This window comes from Coregonus clupeaformis, chromosome 24, assembly GCF_020615455.1.
Source record: "Coregonus clupeaformis isolate EN_2021a chromosome 24, ASM2061545v1, whole genome shotgun sequence".
Classification (NCBI taxonomy): domain Eukaryota; kingdom Metazoa; phylum Chordata; class Actinopteri; order Salmoniformes; family Salmonidae; genus Coregonus; species Coregonus clupeaformis.
In genome coordinates, this window is record NC_059215.1 from 1552036 (window position 1) to 1568701 (window position 16666).

The following is a 16666-nucleotide window of genomic DNA, read 5'->3' on the forward strand; positions in this document are numbered from 1 at the left end:
TTACTTGGGAGTGGCTTCTGTCTGGCCACTCTACCACAAAGGCCTGATTGGTGGTGTGCTGCAGAGATGGTTGTCCTTCTGGAAGGTTCTCCTATCTCCACAGAGGAACTCTGGAGCTCGGTCAGAGTGACCATCGGGTTCTTGGTCACCTCCATGACCAAGGCCCTTCTCCCCCGATTGCTCAGTTTGGCTGGGAGGCCAGCTCTAGGAAGAGTTTTAGTGGTTCCAAACTTCTTCTTCTAAGATGGAAAAATCAGCAGATGGGTGTGCTAAAGAGACGCATCAAAAATCAGGTACAGGTTAGTGTGTCCACGAATGCGCGTTTATATTCTATTTGGTTCCCCGTTACATTGCATGATAGAATCATGAATACAAGCCTTGCAACCTATAATTGTGCCGCTGTGACAGTCTCGCGCAATCAGTTTGTTAACAGACGCATCCAGAGTACCATCGTTATTAAATTGAGCTATATAGCAGCCAGTGCTCAAAGTCTTGATTTAGTTCAGCTTAACGTTACTGGCTAGACTGCTAGTTAAGTAGCTACATTAGCTAAATTTACCTTTGCGAAAAAAGTGTGTGACTTGCTAGCTAACGTTAGCTGGAACGTTTATGTACACAGCGGTAAACCCTGCTGGTATGGCATATGGTAACAGATATTTGCACTTTTTAAAAGCACAATGCCTCTTAAAATCAAAAATGTTGTTTTTCAAATTTGCCAGTTTTTTCATAAAACAACAACGCTAAACTAATGTTAGCTAGCTAATGTTAACTAGTCACGTCTTTATAAGATTGTAGCTAGCTACCTAACGTTTCCCACGCATTGTCGCCTCTTCATTCATTTTACAAGACTGACAAATAGACCAGTCAGATTTATTGCGCTAGTTTGTACGCAAGCTAAGTAGCTAGCTACGTGGGTTACTTTTCTGAGAAAAGAGAAATACCCGGACTGACCACAATACGTGAGCTACAGCACTGTGTTCACAGTTTTGGATGCACATCTAACCTTTTTTTTTTAATTCTTTTTTTTAATACATTTATCATTCCAGCCTTTAGGTAAATAATAATATATAATAATAATAATATGCCATTTAGCAGATAAATGCATCAACCCTTAATGATTTAATGATAGATGAGTAGGCTTGAAGTGTTGAAATAACACAAGCAAAAAATACATTAAGATTTATTTCATGCCATACAAAATATGACACTGAGCATTACAAAATCAATAACAATTCAGTGACTTATGGCAACATTTACCCAATCCTTAAATGGCATCTGTTGGCTTCATGAAGCAATGGCACAAAAAACAATGGTTGTGAGACATGACAAAAACTAACATTGTCCTGGCGTTGTGTAGCTACATCATATGTGACAGACTATTTCTTAACTGGCTTAAATAATTGTGAAATGACTACCATTTGGGAGAGTTCTTTGAAAGGTGAAGACGGCCATAGCCGGTGTAGAGGTTCTTTTGAATTTAAAAGGTTTTTGCTACCACAATAGTCTACAACTTCGTCTAGAACTCCCATTTTGTTGTATGCTGTATTCACATTGTGTAGGTTGCAAAGCATGTAGGGAAACATGCATACACCGGGGGACTGGTTGACTGACATAGGGGGTCCTTGGAGTGGTCTAAAGCGCAGCGTGAAGTAGAGACAGATTGGTTTTGTAAACACCAGTAGGCATTTAATGTCCTCAGGAGTACATCGTCAACTGGAGCCACTGCAGAGAGACAGAAAAACAATTGTTTGACATCAACCCTATACAATGGTGGGTTTTGACCTCGTGTTGTGTGATATTGTCGGCATCACTCTACAATGTTGTTCCTAAAGTAGTTCTGCTAGGCTAATTACATTCATAAAACCGTTTAATTGTTCCAGCTTTTAAGTGTGACATTCTTACCTCTTGAACGTTGACCTTAATAGTTCCATTGTTATCCTTGTCTAAGGTTTTGAAGGCACCTGAATCAGGAAGATAATTCTACTTTTAGAGAGAAAACAACTTTGTCAATTTCCCAATGATTATGTATGTACCCCATTATTTTCAAAGTACCATTAGTTGTACTGACACACAACAAATGTAACAAAAGGGTAATGCATATGGTATTTATTTATTTACTTACTTACATCTAACGCCTATACAGAGCTAAAATAACCCTTGCAATGATGATGAGATAGGAAAGAGCAGGGAATCGGACTTACGGCACATAGCGTCCAGTCTCACAAGGCAGCCAATGTAGTTGTCAAAGTCCATGTTCCCGTTCTCGTCACTGTATCTGCGAATTATCATCTGGAACAGCTGATCATTGAGGGGGAAGCCTGTGTCCAAACATAGACACACATATTTACATGTTATGTACATCCTTGGTCCAAACTGAACAGCTGATATCTAGAAAGCTAGAAAGAATAACACAGGATTTCTTGATCAAACGCCAATTTACTTAAGAACTTAGAGATTCAAAATGTATGGATATCACACTGTTTCAAGATATATGCTGTAAAAAGTGTCTGGCAAACAGCAAAAATGTTTCTGTGCTAGATGATAGCTCTTACCTGCCGCCCTGAAAGCGTTGGGCAGCTCATCTGCACCAATAACCCCAGAGCCATCAGTGTCATAAGTCTTATACACACCCTGGAAGAAAAAATTTATCATAAAACACACACACACACAGTGCCTTCGGAAAGTATTCAGACCCCTTGACTTTTTCCACATTTTGTTACGTTAGAGCCTTATTCTAAAATTGATTACATTGTTCCTACCCCCCTCAATCTACACACAAAACCCCATAATGACAAAGCAAAAACCATTTTTTAGAAATATTTGCTAATTTATGAAAAGTTAAAATCACATTTACATAAGTGTTCAGACCTTTACTCAGTACTTTGTTGAAGCACCTTTGGCAGCGATTACAGCATAGCGTTTCTTGGGTATGACGCTACAAGCTTGGCACACCTGTATTTGGGGAGTTTCTCCCATTCGTCTCTGCAGATCCTCTCAAGCTCTGTCAGGTTGGATGGGGTGCGTTGCTGCACAGCTATTTTCAGATCTCTCCAGAGACGTTAGATCAGGTTCAAGTCCGGGCTCTGGCTTGGCCGCTCAAGGACATTCAGAGACTTGTCCCGAAGCTACTCCTGCGTTGTTTTGGCTGTGTGCTTAGGGTCGTTGTCCTGTTGGAAGGTGAACCTTCACCCCAGTCGGAGGTCCTGAGCAGGTTTTCATCAAGGATATCTCTGTACTTTGCTCCGTTCATCTTTGCCTCAATCCTGACTAGTCTCCCAGTGATGCTGCCACCACCATGCTTCACCGTAGGGATGGTGCCAGGTTTCCTCCAGACTTGACACTTTGCATTCAGGCCAAAGAGTTCAATCTTGGTTTCATCAGACCAGAGAATCTTGTTTCTCATGGTCTGAGAGTCTTTAGGTGCCTTTTGGCAAACTCCAAGCGGGCTGTCATGTGCCTTTTCCTGAGGAGTGGCTTCTGTCTGGCCACTCCACCATAAAGGCCTGATTGGTGGAGTGCTGCAGAGATGGTTGTCCTTCTGGAAGGTTCTCCCATTGCCACAGAGGAAGTCTAGAGCTCTGTCAGAGTGACCATCGATTGCTCAGTTTGGCAGAGCGGCCAGATCTAGGAAGAGTCTTGGTGGTTCCAAACTTCTTCCATTTAAGAATGATCTAGGCCACTGTGTTCTTCGGGACCTTCAATGCTGCATAATTTTTTGGGTACCCTTCCCCAGATCTGTGCCTCGACACAACCCTGTCTCGGAGCTCTACAGACAATTCCTTCGACCCCATGGCTTGGTTTTTGGTCTGACATGCACTGTCAACTGTGGGACCTTTTATAGAAAGGTGTGCCTTTCCAAATCATGTCCAGTCAATTTAATTTACCACAGGTGGACTCCAATCAAGTTGTAGAAACATCAAGGATGATCAACGGAAACAGGATGCACCAGAGCTCAATTTTGAGTCGCATAGCAAAGGGTCTGAATACTTATGTAAATACAGTATCTGTTTTTTTATTTTAAATAAATGTGCAAAAATGTCTAAACCTGTTGTCGCTTTATCTTTATGGTGTATTGTGTGTAGATTGATGAGGAAAAAAATATTGAATCAATTTTAGAATAAGGCTGTAACGTAACAATTTATAAAAGTCAAGGGGTCTGAATACTTTCCGAAGGCACTGTATATAGTGAGATACATTTGTATGTTGTATAATACATCTATGTTAAATCTCCATGGTTACACATTTTTATCATACTTTCTAATTATAATACTATGTACACTACCGGTCAAAGGCTTTAGAACACCTACTCATTCAAGGGTTTTTCTTTATTTTTACTATTTTCTACATTGTAGAATAATAGTAAAGACATCAAAACTATGAAATAAGACGTGGAATCATGTAGTAACCAAAAAAAGTGTTAAACAAATCAAAATATATTTGAGATTCTTCCAAGTAGCCACCTTTACCTTTGACAGCTTTGCACACTCTTGGCATTCTCTCAACCAGCCTCACCTGGAATGCTTTTCCAACAGTCTTGAAGGAGTTCCCACATATGCTGAGCACTTGTTGGCTGCTTTTCCTTTACTCTGCGGTCCAACTCATCCCAAATCATCTCAATTGGGTTGAGGTCGGGGGATTGTCGAGGCCAGGTCATCTGATGCAGCACTCCATCACTCTCCTTCTTGGTCAATTAGCCCTTACACAGCCTGGAGGTGTGTTGGGTCATTGTCCTGTTGAAAAACAAATTATTTTCCCACTAAGCCCAAACCAGATGGGATGGCTTATGTGCCTTGAATTCTAAATAAATGACAGACCGTGTCAACAGAAAAAAAAAAAAACACCATCACACCTCCATGCTTCACGGTGGGAACTACAAATGCAGAGATCATCCGTTCACCTACACTGCGTCTCATAAAGACACAGCGGTTGGAACCAAAAATCTCAAATTTGGACTCCAGACCAAAAGGACAGTTTTCCACCGGTCTAATGTCCATTGCTCGTGTTTCTTGGCCCAAGCAAGTCTCTTCTTCTTATTGGTGTCCTTTAGTAGTGGTTTCTTTGCAGCAATCGACCATGAAGTCCTGATTCACGCAGTCTCCTCTAAACAGTTGATGTTGACGTGTCTGTTACTTGAACTCTGTGAAGCACTTATTTGGGCTGCCATTTCTGAGGCTGGTAACTAATGAACTTATCCTCTGCAGCAGAGGTAACTCTGGGTCTTACTTTCCTGTGGCGTTCCTCAGTAGAGCCAGTTTCATCATAGTGCTTGATGGTTTTTGCAACTGCACTTGAAGAAACGTTAAAAGTTTTTCACATTTTCCGGATTGACTGACCTTCACGTCTTAAAGTAATGATGGACTGTCCTTTCTCTTTGCTTATTTGAGTTGTTCTTGCCATAATATGGACTTGGTCTTTTACCAAATAGGGCTATTTTCTGTATACCCCCCTACCTTGTCACAACACAACTATTTGGCTCAAACGCATTAAGGAAAGAAATTCCACAAATTAACTTTTAAAGAAGGCACACCTGTTAATTGAAATGCATTCCAGGTGACTACCTCATGAAGCTGGTTGAGAGAATACCAAGAGTGTGCAAAGCTGTCATCAAGGCAAAGGGTGGCAATTTGAAGAATCTCAAATAAAATATATTTTGATTTGTTAAACACTTTTTTTGGTTACTACATGATTCCATATGTGTTATCCAAACTTTTGACTGGTAGTATATATACACACTACTCAAAAAAATAAAGGGAACACTAAAATAACACATCCTAGATCTGAATGAATGAAATAATTTTTTCTTTACATAGTTGAATGTGCTGACAACAAAATCACACAAAAATTATCAATGGAAATCAAATTTATCAACCCATGGAGGTCTGGATTTGGAGTCACCCTCAAAATTAAAGTGGAAAACCACACTACAGGCTGATCCAACTTTGATGTAAATGTCCTTAAAACAAGTCAAAATGAGGCTCAGTAGTGTGTGTGGCCTCCACGTGCCTGTATGACCTCCCTACAACGCCTGGGCATGCTCCTGATGAGGTGGCGGATGGTCTCCTGAGGGCTCTCCTCCCAGACCTGGACTAAAGCATCCGCCAACTCCTGGACAGTCTGTGGTGCAACGTGGCGTTGGTGGATGGAGCGAGACATGATGTCCCAGATGTGCTCAATTGGATTCAGGTCTGGGGAACGGGCAGGCCAGTCCATAGCATCAATGCCTTCCTCTTGCAGGAACTGCTGACACACTCCAGCCACATGAGGTCTAGCATGGTCTTGCATTAGGAGGAACCCAGGGCCAACCGCACCAGGATATGGTCTCACAAGGGGTCTTAGGATCTCATCTCGGTACCTAATGGCAGTCAGGCTACCTCTGGCGAGCACATGGAGGGCTGTGTTGCCCCCCCAAAGAAATGCCACCCCACACCATGACTGACCCACCGCCAAACCGGTCATGCTGGAGGATGTTGCAGGCAGCAGAACGTTCTCCACGGCGTCTCCAGACTCTGTCACGTCTGTCACATGTGCTCAGTGTGAACCTGCTTTTATCTGTGAAGAGCACAGGGCGCCAGTGGCGAATTTGCCAATCTTGGTGTTCTCTGGCAAATGCCAAACGTCCTGCACGGTGTTGGGCTGTAAGCACAACCCCCACCTGTGGACGTCGGGCCCTCATACCACCCTCATGGAGTCTGTTTCTGACCGTTTGAGCAGTCACATGCACATTTGTGGCCTGCTGGAGGTCATTTTGCAGGGCTCTGGCAGTGCTCCTCCTGCTCCTCCTTGCACAAAGGCGGAGGTAGCGGTCCTGTTGCTGGGTTGTTGCCCTCCTACGGCCTCCTCCACGTCTCCTGATGTACTGGCCTGTCTCCTGGTAGCGCCTCCATGCTCTGGACACTACGCTGACAGACACAGCAAACCTTCTTGCCACAGCTCGCATTGATGTGCCATCCTGGATGAGCTGCACTACCTGAACCACTTGTGTGGGTTGTAGACTCCGTCTGATGCTACCACTAGAGTGAAAGCACCGCCAACATTCAAAAGTGACCAAAACATCAGCCAGGAAGCATAGGAACTGAGAAGTGGTCTGTGGTCACCACCTGCAGAACCACTTCTTAAATGGGGGTGTCTTGCTAATTGCCTATAATTTCCACCTGTTGTCTATTCCATTTGCACAACAGCATGTGAAATGTATTGTCAATCAGTGTTGCTTCCTAAGTGGACAGTTTGATTTCACAGAAGTGTGATTGACTTGGAGTTACATTGTGTTGTTTAAGTGTTCCCTTTATTTTTTTGAGCAGTAATATATATATATATATATATATATATATATATATACACACACACACACACACACACACACACACACACACACACACACACACATAGGCTCAATCAGCCGTTTCCAGCTACAATAGCCATTTACAACATTAACAATGTCTACACTGTATTTCTAATCAATTTGATGTTATTTTAATGGACAATTTTTTTTATAAAACAAGGACATTTAAGTGACCCCAAACATTTCAACAGTGTGTGTATATATACAGTATCTCACAAAAGTGAGTACACCCCTCACATTTTTGTAAATATTTGAATATATCTTTTCATGTGACAACACTGAAGAAATGACACTTTGCTACAATGTAAAGTAATGAGTGTACAGCTTGTATAACAGTGTAAATTTGCTGTCCCCTTCAAAATAACACCACACACAGCCATTAATGTCTAAACCGCTGGCAACAAAAGTGAGTACACCCCTAAGCACAGTAGCCAAGGCCATACAGCGGTTTAACAGGACAGGTTTTACTCAGAACAGGCCTCGCCATGGTTGACCAAAGAAGTTGAGTGCACGTGCTCAGCGTCATATCCAGAGGTTGTCTTTGGGAAATAGACGTATGAGTGCTGCCAGCATTGCTACAGAAGTTGAAGGGGTGGGTGGGTGGGTGGGTGGGGGGGGTCAGCCTGTCAGTGCTCAGACCCAGAAGGAAGCCTCTTCTAAAGATGATGCACAAGAAAGCCTGCAAACAGTTTGCTGAAGACAAGCAGACTAAGGACATGGATTACTGGAACCATGTCCTGTGGTCTGATGAGACCGAGATTAACTTATTTGGTTCAGATGGTGTCAAGCGTGTGTGGCGGCAACCAGGTGAGGAGTACAAATACAAGTGTGTCTTGCCTACAGTCAAGCATGGTGGTGGGAGTGTCATGGTCTGGGGCTGGGGCTGCATGAGTTCTGCCGGCACTGGGGAGCTACAGTTCATTGAGGGAACCATGAATGCCAACATGTACTGTGACATACTGAAGCAGAGCGTGATCCCCTCCCTTCGGAGACTGGGCCGCAGGGCAGTATTCAAACATGATAACGACCCCAAACACACCTCCAAGACGACCACTGCCTTGCTAAAGAAGCTGAGGGTAAAGGTGATGGACTGGCCAAGCATTTCTCCAGACCTAAACCCTATTGAGCATCTGTGGGGCATCCTCAAACGGAAGGTGGAGGAGTGCAAGGCACATCCACCAGCTCCGTGATGTCGTCATGGTGGAGTGGAAGAGGACTCCAGTGGCAACCTGTGAAGCTCTGGTGAACTCCATGCCCAAGAGGGTTAAGGCAGAGCTGGAAAATGATGGTGGCCACACAAAATATTGACACTTTGGGCCCAATTTGGACATTTTCACTTAGCGGTGTACTCACTTTTGTTGCCAGCGGTTTAGACAATGGCTGTGTGTGGTGTTATTTTGAGGGGGGACAGCAAATGTACACTGTTATACAAGCTGTACACTCACTACTTTACATTGTAGCAAAGTGTCATTTCTTCAGTGTTGTCACATGAAAAGATATACTCAAATATTTACAAAAATGTGAGGGTGTACTCACTTTTGTGAGATACTGTATATATACACACACACTATTGAAATGTTTGGGGTCACTTGAATGTCCTTGTTTCAGAATTTTTTTTGTCCATTAAAATAACATCAAATTGATTAGAAATACAGTGTAGACATTGTTAATGTTGTAAATGGCTATTGTAGCTGGAAACGGCTGATTTTTTATGGAATATCTAGGCATACAGAGGCCCATTATCAGCTACCATCAGTCTTGTTTGCTAATCCAAGTTCATAATTTTAAAAAGGCTAATTGATCATTAGAAAACCCTTTTGCAATTATGTTAGCACAGCTTTAAAATGTTGTGCTGATTAAATAAGCAATAAAACTGGTCTTCTTGAGACTAGTTGAGTATCTGGAGCATGAGCAATTGTTGGTTCGATTACAGAATCAAAATGGCCAGAAACAAAGAACTTTCTTCTGAAACTCGTCAGTCTATTCTTGTTCTGATAAATTAAGGCTATTCAATGCGAGAAATTGTCAAGAAACTGAAGATCTCGTACAACGCTGTGTACTCCTCCCTTCACAGAACAGCACAAACTGGCTCTAACCAGAATAGAAATAGGAGTGGGAGGCCCCGGTGCACAACTGAGCAAGAGGACAAATACATTAGTGTCTTTAGTTTGAGAAACAGACACCTCACAGGTCCTCAACTGGCAGCTTCATTAAATAGTACCCGCAAAACACCAGTCTCAACGTCAACAGTGAAGAGGCGACTCCGGGATGCTCACCTTCTAGGCAGAGTTGCAAAGAAAAAGCCATATCTCAGACTTGCCAATAAAAAGAAAAGATTAAGATGGGCAAAAGAACACAGACACTGGACAGAGGAAGATTTGAAAAAAGTGTTATGGACAGACTAATCAAAGTTTGAGGTGTTCGGATCACAAAGAAGAACATTTGTGAGACGCAGAACAAATGAAAAGATGCTGGAGGAGTGCCTGATGCCATCTGTCAAGCATTGTGGAGGCAATGTGATGATCTAGGGGTGCTTTGGTTGTGGTAAAGTGGGAGATTTGTACAGGGTAAAAGGGATCTTGAAGAAGGAAGGCTATCACTCCATTTTGCAACGCCATGCCATACCCTGTAAGTAAGCATTTCACGGTAATGTCTACACCTGTTGTATTCGGCGCATGTGGCAAATAAAATTTGATTTGATTTGTGGACGGCGCTTGATTGGAGCCAATTTCCTCCTACAACAGGACAATGACCCAAAGCACAGCAATAACTATTTAGGGAAGAAGCAGTCAACTGGTATTCTGTCTATAATGGAGTGGCCAGCACAGTCACCGGATCTTAACCCTATTGAGCTGTTGTGGGAGCAGCTTGACCGTATGGTACGTAAGAAGTGCCCATCAAGCCAATCCAACTTGTAGGAGGTGCTTCAGGAAGCATGGGGTGAAATCTCTTCAGATTACATCAACAAATTGACAACTAGAATGCCAAAGGTCTCCAAGGCCGTAATTGCTGCAAATGGAGGATTCTTTGACGAAAGCAAAGTTTGAAGGACACAATCATTATTTATATTAAAAATCATTAATTTTTTACCTTGTCAGTGACTACATTTCCTATGCATTTTGCTATATTTCCTATTCAGTCATTTCATGTATGTTTTCATGGAAAACAAGGAAATGTCTAAGTGACCCCAAACTTTTGAACGGTAGTGTATGCATGTATGTATAGTGCCAATACTCTCAAACTACTTTGTTATTCAAATTAAAGGGAAATTCTGTTTTTACCAAGCTGGTGGAAAATAAATTCTCACCTGCCATTTCTTGATATTGTTCCAGAGGTGTTTGAACTCATGGAATCCGAGCTTCCCAGTGCTGTCACTCTGCAACAGCGTTAAGGTTCACAAAAACCTGACACCTATGAGTCTAATAACACTGACTGTACAAAACATTACGAGCACCCGTTCCTTCCATGACAGACTGACCAGGTGAAAGCTATGATCCCTTATTGATGTCACTTGTTAAATCCACTTCAAAATCAGTGACGGGGAGGAGACACGTTACAGAAGGATTTTTGAGACAATAGAGATATGGATTGTGTATGTGTGCCATTCATAGGGTAATTGGGCAAGACAAAAGATGTAAGTGCCTTTGAATGGGGTATGGTAGTAGGTGCCAAGCGCAGCTGTTTGAGTGTGACAAGAACTGCAACGCTCCTGGGTTTTTCACACTCAACAGTTTCCCTTGTGTATCAAGAATCGTCCACCACCCAAAGGACATCTAGCCAACTTGACAACTGTGGGAAGCATTGGAGTCGACATGGGCCAGCATCCCTGTGTAATGCTTTTGACACGTTATAGAGTCCATGCCCCAATGAATTAAGGCTGCTCTGAGGACAAAAGGGGGTTCAACTCAATATTAGGAAGGTGTTCCTAATGTTTTGTGCACTCAGTGTAAGTTACCTCATTGGATTGGTGGAGGCATGGGCTAATGGGAGTTTCCACCATATTTCTTATACCAGTCATTTCCTTTCAAATCAGTAAAGGGAAGTGAACAAGTGCACACTACAAATCTAAAAGCATTGGATTGGTGGAGGCATGGGCTAGTGGGAGTTTCCACTTTATTTCTTATACCAGTCATTGGGAGATACTCAATTGGTTTTGCTCGACTCCTCGCGTCCTCCTCGCCTCCTTTTGATAAAGGCCCAAGGTAATTGAGGCGCGGAAGAAAGGAAACAAATGTGCTTGTATGAAATGAGACTCCTTCACCACTCGCGCATCAGACATATTACGTTTACAGAGGAGGAATCCCAAAATACATGTGTAAAGTGGTAAAAAATAAAATTGCTGGTTGTGCCAGACATTTTATAGATAAAAGATAAGTAGTGTATTGATTTTAAATATGTGCATGTTTTTCTCAATCAAGAAAACAGATGATTCAAAGGGGGTGTGGGCGGATTTCAAAACGCTTCCGCGATAGGGAGCTGGTAGGCTACACCAGAGTATCCTTGGCAAACTCTTCCATTCGCCTATTAACGAATTGACACTCCTACATATGGTGACCACTTTGCGGTTTCCGGGTCACAGAGAAGAGGAGGACGGAGTAGTCGAGGGGAGGACAAACTCCCAATTGAGAATTTCCTTTCAAATCAGTGAAGTGAAGTGAACATGTGCACAACTACTTCCCACAACTCTAAAAGCATTGGATTGGTGAGAGTTTCCACCATATTTTTACACCAGTCATTTCCTTTCAAAATCAGTGAAGGGAAGTGAACAAATGCCCACTTAGGAAGGATGGAGATAATTTGGACAGCCATAGTAAAGGTCTAAGAACAAGGGGGAGGTTATGGACAACCCATGTTTTCCAAGAGTTTAGGTCAATTTAAATAATCCATCAGATGTATTATATGATGGATTTTAAATTTACCTAAACCCTTGAGAAACATGGGTTGTCGATAAACCTTCCCCCTTGTTCTGAGACCTTTTATATGGCTATGTCTGAATTATCTCTCCATCCTTATGGCACTAAATTCTGTAAATGATACTTTTGCATCAACGTCAGATGCATTACCACAAACAGGTAATAACAGGAAGGATACATCCATGACTGCAACCATGCTCCTGCAGGACTCAATGCTAAACCCGTCTGTCTTCAGGTCACCATCTGAAATTCAAAAGCAGCCAGGTCACACAGATCACCATGCCCTTACTGACTCACAAAGTGACAAACACTTCTGTTAAGAGGCCAAACATCAACCTCACTGAGAAATTAATCACGAATATTACATCTCAAACATGGCTTTCTGAGATAGAGGGATTAACAAACAGCTTACACTTAATGCACGCAAGCACATACATAGACAGGCACACGAACAGAGACAGAAACATAGCTTACGTTTGGAAATAATTCTGTTCAGGATGTTCATCAATTCGGTTGGGCTCACCTCCATGTCCTGTGGGAAAAGTTATTCAGTTTAATTACTCCAACATCGAAGAGTACCATGCATAATGTGTCTTAACAATATACAATAGTGAATTTGAGCCATTGTTAAAATCTGAAATAATTAAATGAAGATCAAACTGCTAGGCTGCATCAATTTCAGCAGTCACAGTGCCTTTCTAACGGCAATGTGTAGCATTGCCACAGGGGGTTTACTTTTACAGAGGTAGTATGAAGGTAAACCAGAATAGGAATGTGTGAGAAGCGACGGGGACATATCGTACTCACATCTCCAGCCAACTGCTGGAAGACTTTGCGAAACTGTCTTTCCTCATCACTCTCATTCTGCTCTGCGTACGCAAGTGGCCTTCGTGGTGCGGGCTGCAGGATAACAACATTAGTAATTGAGGCATTTACAGTTCAGGTTACTATTATCCATAACAAAGGCACATTTTCAGCGATACTGTGTATTCTGGTGATAACTTAAATGATAAAATATTGATGCCACTCACTGGGTCAGAGGGCACAAACGCGGCTGGATCAATGTTGCTGCAGGGGACACAGGGGAGATTAACAGGTTAGTCATTTGGTAGCATTCCAAACAGTGATACACTATATATACACAAAAGTATGTGGAAACCCCTTCAAATTAGTGGATTTGGCTATTTCAGCCACACCCGAGCACGCAGCCATGGAATCTCCATAGACAAATATCGGCAGTAGAATGGCCTTACTGAATAGCTCAGTGACTTTCAACGTGGCACCGTCATAGGATGCCACCTTTCCAACAAGTCAGTTCGTAAAATGTCTGCCCCACTAGAGCTGCCCCGGTCAACTGTAAGTGCTGTTATTGTGAAGTGGAAACATCTAGGAGCAACAACGGCTTAGCCGTGAAGTGGTAGGCCACACTAGCTCACAGAACGGGACCGCTGAAGCGTGTAGTGTGTAAAATCGTCTGTCCTCAGTTACAACACTCACTACCGAGTTCCAAACTGCCTCTGGAAGCAACGTCAGCACAATAACTGTTTGTCTGGAGCTTCATGAAATGGGCTTCCATGGCCGAGCAGCTGCACACAAGCCTAAGATCACTGTGCGCAATGCCAAGCGTCGGCTGGAGGGGTGTAAAGCTCGCCGCAATTGGACTCTGGAGCAGTGGAAACGAGCTCTCTGGAGTAATGAACCACGCTTCACCACAATCTGGGTTTGGCGGATGCCAGGAGAACGCTACCTGCCCCAATGCATAGTGGCAACTGTAAAGTTTGGTGGAGGAGGAATAATGGTCTGGGGCTGTTATTCATGGTTCGGGCTAGGCCCCTTAGTTTCAGTGAAGGGAAATCTTAATGCTACAGCAGACAATGACATTCTAAACAGTTTGGGGAAGGCCCTTTCCTGTTTCAGCATGACAATGCCGCCGTGCACAAAGTGAGGTCCATACAGAAATGGTTTGTTGAGATCGGTGTGGAAGACCTTGACTGGCCTGCACAGAGCCCTGACCTCAACTACATCGAAAACACATTTGGGATGAATTGGAACACTGACCGTGAGCCAGGCCTAATCGCCTAACATCAGTGCCTGACCTCACGAATGCTCCTGTGGCTGAATGGAAGCAAGTCCCAACATCTAATGGAAACTGTTCCCAGAAGAGTGGAGGCTGTTATAGAAGCATATTAATGCCCATGATTTTGGATTGAGATGTTCAACAAGCATGTGTCCACATACTTTTGGTCATGTAGTGTCTGATGAGACATTGATTGTCATGGCCTGAGGTTACTAGCTGAAGAATCATGCTCCTATCCAACATAGCTTGGACGTTGCAATGATATGCAATGACACAATCAGTTTTAGGAGTGGCAAAGTCCTAAGATTAGACTACTTTCATTTCCCTTCCTCCCCCACAACCCACAAAGCCTCCTCAACCCCCTTCCCATCAGGCAATGCGCCAGAAACATGTAGTGACTAAATTCCTGTGGTGAACATTGTTTATACATAATAAGATAATGATTTAGAAGGCGTCCTTAGTACTACAGCCAGATCCCTACCTTACGACATCAAGAATGCCACCGATGAGTCTTTTGGCAAGAAACATGTTTAATCAATTGAAATGTGTCGACCTGGGAGAAGGGAAAAACAGATTAAAAACGTAGCTAGTCGCTTTTAAAAGTAGTTTATAAAAATAAAATAAAAAGACGAGCACCAATTACTTGAGTCATAAATACCCATGCATCATGGAAATCATGTGCCCATTACAAGAATAATGGAAGCCTACAAGTTAGGATAGCCCAATGTATGTATGGGGATAGGCTAATTACTCTAGTGTTGACACATGGAACACACCCGCTGCAAATGTTTCCCCCAACGATGCCTTTGCCAAAAAACGCCCCTTTTCAGAGTGGCTGGTCTGCTTAAAAAGCAACAACTAAAAAAATCTGAAAATGTCCCCTGCGAATGATAATAAATGTATGTTTAACTGACGACAGCTAGTTTGGGGGCTAATTTGCCGACCATATAGATGTTAGCTAGCTGAACAATCAAAACCATGAGTTAGGTTGAACAAATGGTAGAAACACAACATCAATGCTGCAGTTCGTTTAAATAATGTTACGATTACAACCAAAAATGGTATGGCCTTTTTCGCAAGCCTACAAACCAACTAGACAGGTTAGCTACCAGCTAGCTCCCCGGACAGGAAGCGGATAGCTAGCAGTGTTAAAGTAATAGCTAGCTAAGAAGGCTGACGTAGCAGGCAAATATAGCAAACGAGGCTAACTTACACTAACATTAGAATCACCTCGACTTAATCATACGTATTCAACATGTTAGTAGTAGCTACTTACCAGACTTTGTAGTGCCAGTGAACTTGTAAAGAGAAAGCAAGGAGGCTTCCGCAAATTATTTCAGTAAACCAATGAGGAGTGATGCCGCGTTCATGTCATGTCTGAAACTGGGGACCTCCGAGTTAAAATGAACTTAAGCTATTTGCGTAGAGTTTGCTATTGGTTGATTCTGATACGTACTGTACTTCCCAAGTGGGAAACTGTGGTATCATCTACCCGTCAGCAAATCGAAAATGTCAGTGTTTCCGCCACGAGCTGACCGCGGCATAAACAAAACCACTGACGCTGTCAATCAAACTCGCTAGCTGGGTCCCCCGAAGCGGAATGGATGATCACACACAGAGAAGGGAAGTCTTTACCGCCAAACATAACTTGACCACAAGTAGAAAATCTTTGCCACAATCCTGATAAAACCGCACATTAAATACTATCATCTAACATCTGTGTGTACGGTTTTCTGTACTTTTATCTGTACATATGAAAATCAATAGACTATGGTTTCTCATCATTATGCACAAGCCTGTGAGGTATTTTATGGGGTTGTGTCCAGTGGCGGTTCTAGACACATTTTACTAGGGGGGCCAAGGAGGGGCCAGTGTTTAATCAGGGGGGCACACATAAAAAAACTGGCAACACATGATATTCAAAGATTATAAACTTTATTTTACTTTAAAATCATATGACATTTATTATAACACGTATTTTGTACAAGAGTGCAGATGCAAGAGAGATAGTGCCATAAAAATGAAAAAATAAAAATAAAAATAAAAAAGTACAGGGTACAAATACAGGGTTCATATTCAATGTGAACAAAACTCCAGGATACAACAAAGGGTACAACAATGTGCCATTTCCTATTTATGGAAGCCCCACTACTGTGGACAGTTGATTCCACATTTTGTTTTAAGAAAGAAAACTTTGAGTGATTTATAAACAAAACACACTACCCTGTATCCATTTAGGTAAAATAAACCAAATCAGAAAAGAAATTCAATTCAAAGAGGCTTTACTAGCATGACCATATTGACATACAGTATTGCTAAAGCACATAAACAGGGAAA

The 16666-nt window shown here is 42.5% G+C and overlaps 1 protein-coding gene across 1 annotated transcript; it reads right to left on the reverse strand.

Annotated features, from left to right (window-relative positions):
* Nucleotides 1-1167: 1167 nt before the first annotated feature.
* On the reverse strand, nucleotides 1168-15887 carry LOC121537618 (calpain small subunit 1). Its single transcript, XM_045206826.1, has 11 exons — nucleotides 15606-15887; nucleotides 14811-14882; nucleotides 13284-13320; nucleotides 13060-13152; nucleotides 12727-12784; nucleotides 12431-12495; nucleotides 10647-10715; nucleotides 2553-2631; nucleotides 2202-2318; nucleotides 1903-1961; nucleotides 1168-1722 (listed from the first exon to the last, which is right to left on the reverse strand). The coding sequence occupies exons 2-11, from the start codon at nucleotides 14855-14857 to the stop codon at nucleotides 1696-1698; spliced, it is 651 nt and encodes a 216-aa protein (XP_045062761.1). The 5' UTR covers nucleotides 14858-14882; nucleotides 15606-15887; the 3' UTR covers nucleotides 1168-1695.
* Between the last annotated feature and the right edge of the window lie 779 nt (nucleotides 15888-16666).